Source organism: Bison bison, unplaced genomic scaffold (genome assembly GCF_000754665.1).
Source record: "Bison bison bison isolate TAMUID 2011002044 unplaced genomic scaffold, Bison_UMD1.0 scf7180017864221, whole genome shotgun sequence".
NCBI classification, from domain to species: Eukaryota; Metazoa; Chordata; class Mammalia; order Artiodactyla; family Bovidae; genus Bison; species Bison bison.
The window spans coordinates 9,874-14,147 of NW_011494793.1; the positions used below are offsets into that span (position 1 = coordinate 9,874).

General features: G+C 46.9%; 1 protein-coding gene across 1 annotated transcript; it reads right to left on the reverse strand.

The window, feature by feature from the left end:
- Nucleotides 1–487: 487 nt before the first annotated feature.
- LOC104992640 (olfactory receptor 10H1-like) lies at nucleotides 488–3,575 on the reverse strand. Its single transcript, XM_010845583.1, has 2 exons — nucleotides 3,554–3,575; nucleotides 488–1,395 (listed from the first exon to the last, which is right to left on the reverse strand). The coding sequence occupies exons 1-2, from the start codon at nucleotides 3,573–3,575 to the stop codon at nucleotides 488–490; spliced, it is 930 nt and encodes a 309-aa protein (XP_010843885.1).
- Nucleotides 3,576–4,274: the final 699 nt, after the last annotated feature.

The following is a 4,274-nucleotide window of genomic DNA, read 5'->3' on the forward strand; positions in this document are numbered from 1 at the left end:
GGTCACACAGAGTCGGCCACGACTGAAGTGACTTAGTAGCAGTAGCAGTAGCAGTCTCAAAACACTTGTGATGTAGCTACCTGTTGCTGCCTACAAGATGGTGGAGACCTGACATCTTCCATTTCTCTTGGCACTATGGGTTTATGGTGATGGGAGTAATTACACCACCCTGCTTTCTCACAGGAGAACAAATTCCAAGTTTAATGGTACCTGACAAAGTGCTCTGAAACAGATAAGAAATCAATGAATCTGACTTTCTGTGTATTATCATCTCATACATCTTTCCACCCTGCATATATGCATGACACTGTTTAACCATTTTTGCAAACACATAGATATAGCCTACAAATGTCCCTGTAAACCATAAAGCATCAGACAAACACAGGTTATTACATGCTTACAGGTGCCATCTCTGATGGTAGCATCAGGTAATCCAGTTTGGTCAGTTCCAAGGAATTCCTCCCAGATAATCACATTATTTTTCTGGCTAGAGTTTGCTGAGGAAGGTCTTCTTCATGGCTTCCTTCAGCTCCTTGTTCCTGAGACTGAAGATGATGGGGCTCAGGAAGGGAGTGAGGGCCGTGTAGGTGATGCCCATCAGCGTGTCTCCTTCCAGAGACTGGGGACCCTTGGGCTTGAGGTAGATGACAGAGGCAAAACCGTAGTGCACGACCACTATGGTGAGGTGGGAGACACAGGTGGAGAAGGTCTTGTGCCGGCCCTCGGCTGAAGGGATCCTCAAGATGGTGGCAACGATGAAGGCGTAAGAGTGCAGGATGAGGAGACAGCAGCCCAGCAGGGCAGCGATACACACCAGGCCCACGCCCTTGGACACAGTAGAGACGTTGTCCCCACAGGCCAACTTGAAGAGAGGCAGCACATGGCAGCCAAAATAGCGAATCTCATTAGACCCACAGAAAGTGAGTTGGAAAATGGAAGATGTCACCACTTGCCCAACGACTAAGCCTCCAGTCCAGGACCAGACAACCAGGCAGGCGCAGCCTCGGGGGCTCATGAGCACGTTGTAGCGCAGGGGGTGGCAGATGGCCACGTAGCGGTCGTAGCCCATGACGGTGAGCAGGAAGGAGTGGGTGAAGCCGGGCGTGAAGGAGAACATCTGGCTGGCACAGGCCACAAAGGAGATGGAGAGGTCGGTGGAGAGTAGGTCGGCCAGCATGCGCGGGATGATGGCGAAGGTGTAGAGGATCTCAGAGATGGAGAGGGCGCACAGGAAGAGGTACATGGGGGTGTGGAGGCTGCACTCGCTCCAAACGGTGGCCATGATGAGCAGGTTCCCCAGCAGCGTGAACAGGTACACAAGCAGGAACAGCAGGAAGAACATCAGCTGAAGGTGGGGGAAGGAGGAGAAGCCGATAAGGATGAATTCAGTCACTGCTGAGAAGTTGGCATCCTGCGTGGAGGCTGTACCTGAAGTGACATGTGATGTGGAGAGGTCAGCTACTGGATGGAGGGAGGTGATCAGCTTCCATCACTCCTGGCTCTGCCCCAGGGGCTGCTACTGATAAATGACAGGTGACATTGGCTGAGTTCCTACTCTGTGCCTCCTACAATTTAATCTTCTCATCAATGTAGTGGGGGAGGTGCTGTTTTGATCACTCTCTTGAGTATCTTGAGACTACCTGTTGAGAAAATTGGAAACGGTCTAAGGAACTTGTTTATGGTAAAGCTTTCAAAATGCCAGAACCCGTGACTGGCTGTCCCCAAAGTTGCTACCTTTCTATCCCTCTAGGTTGCCTCCAAAAATCAAAATGTTCCTTCACCAGAGCTTCCTTCCACCGCTGCTCTGCCCTTCTGCTTCCTTCTGATAAATTCTGTTCTTCCCAGAGCTTCAGAAATCACAAGATCCCTACCACATGGCTACAACACTTGGGACCAGTGGGCTTCTTTAACTTAACATGCACCAATCAGATTCTTCCTCTGGAGTTATCCGTGCAAGGCACCTGAGGCAAGACACTGTGTAGAAATAATGTTCTGGTTGTTTTCCTGATTCCATGAGGACCATCTATGTGTTCTGAGGCAATGCAACATAGTCATCTGACAAATGGATGAGAGAGTCGGCTGATAGACTTCAAATCCCTGCTCTGCCCACACTGTGTGAAACTGAGCAATTTCTTCACCTCTTTGCACCTCCATTTCTCTCCACCTGGCTCAAAGAGCTATTATGAGAATTAAATGAATTATTCTTGAACTGTGATCTGGAAAACAATAGGAGCTATCTATGATAAGTGAGAAAATGTAACTGGTCTGTGCTCAGTAAAACTTCAGTTTAATGAGCTTTCAATGTCTTTTTATAAATAACTTGCCTGTTTTTACATGATCTTTTAAAATTAGGAATGTCAAGTTTAAAAGGCAGTAAACCACTAATCTACTTTTTGTGTCTATAGATTTGCCTGCTCTAGGCAAGTCATCTAAATGCAATCATACATTATGTGGACTTTGGGATCTGGTGTCTTTTACTCACCATGTTGTTTTAAAGGTTCATCCATGTTGCAGCACGTATAAAAACTTCATTCTTTTGTAAGGCCAAATAATATCCTTTTATGGATAAACATGAAGAAGGGCATGGCACCCCACTCCAGTATTCTTGCCTGGAGAATCCCATAGACAGAGGAACCTGGCAGTCTACAGTCCGTGGGGTCACAAAGAGTTGGACACAACCGAAGTGACTTAGCACACATGCACACATGGATAAACAAGATTTTTTTTCTGCCCATTCACCCACTGATGAACATTTAGATTGTTTTCATTCTTGCACTCTTGTACATAGTGTTGCTATGAACCTTTATGTAGGAGTTTAAAACATACCAGTGGTTCTAGAGGCTGCGGGGAGGGGAGAATGGAGAGTGACTGCTAATGAATATGGGATTTCTTTCTGGGGTGATGAAAATGTTTGGAACTAGTGGTGGTGTTGCACAACACTGTGAATGTACTAAATGCCACTGAATTGTATGCTATAAAATGGAGACATGGTAAGTTTTATGTTATGTGTATTTTACCAAAATGAAAAAAATAGGAAAATGTAATGAATGTTCTCTCTATTCAGTGGGCTCATGCCCTAAATGAAACCCTGATGGTCTGAGAGCAAACCAAACTGGGGGAACCAGACACTTGGGTGAATGGAGGCTGCACTCCCCCAAACATCCCTGGTTTCCAGGGTTTCTCAGCCTCCCTTCCTTGGAGTCCTGTGCATCTTTCCCTCAATTTTGGGTCAGCACCTGCTGTATGCCCCCAGGATGGTAGCCGTAACAGTCCCACTCAGTCCTGATACTCTGAGATCACAGAGCGGGTGGGTCAAGGTCAATGATTAGAAACAAGAGCCTCCAAGAAGAGACTGAATGCATGAGACTGGGATCATGTGGGCTGTGCCCTCAACTTCCTGAAGCTCTCCAACAGCTAGTGCGAGGTTTCTCAATATTTGGTGCCAGATCGTCCGTTGCTTTGGGGTCGGGGGGCTCTCCTGTGCACTGTAAGGTGTGTAGCAGCACCCCTGACCTCCACCAGCTGGATGCCAGTAGCCCCGCTCAGGAGTGACAACCAAAATTATCTCCAGACATTGCCAATGTCCCCATGGGGAAGGGGGCAAAGTCATCCCAAGTTGAGAACCAATGATCTAGACAGCACAGTTGTAATTCCTTAACCACTCTTTCTGCCAAATTGAGGTTCTTCTCCTTCTCCAACTGACCAACATTTGTCCATTTTTAAGACTCAGCTTAAGTGTCACCTTCTCTGCGTAGCCTTCCTGGATATCTCTTTCCAAAACAGATCTAGTAATTCATTCCTGGATGCTTCCAAAACAACTCCTGAGTGAGTCTTAAAATCCTTGCTTCTGACTTTTTCATGGCCATCATTATAGTGTGTCGTCTTAGAGATTCAAGTGTCTCTGGCACTGGATTTTGAGTGACTGCTGAGAATAGCTACTCTTTATGGGATGTTGGCACCTGTGCTCATGTGTGTCTTATTAAACCATTATCCTAATACTATGAGGCACCTGCTTTGATCCCTGTTTTACAGAAATGGTTCAGTTGGTAAAGAATCTGCCTGCAATGCAGGAGACTCGGGTTCAATCCCTGGGTCGGGAAGATCCCCTGGAGAAGGAAATGACAACCCCCACCAGTATTCTTGCCTGGAGAATTCCATAGACAGAGGAGCCTGGCAGGTTATAGTCCGTGGGATTGCAAAGAGGCAGACACAACTGTGTGACTACCTTTCACTTTACAGATGTGGCAGCTGTATCCACAGAGGATACATAGCTT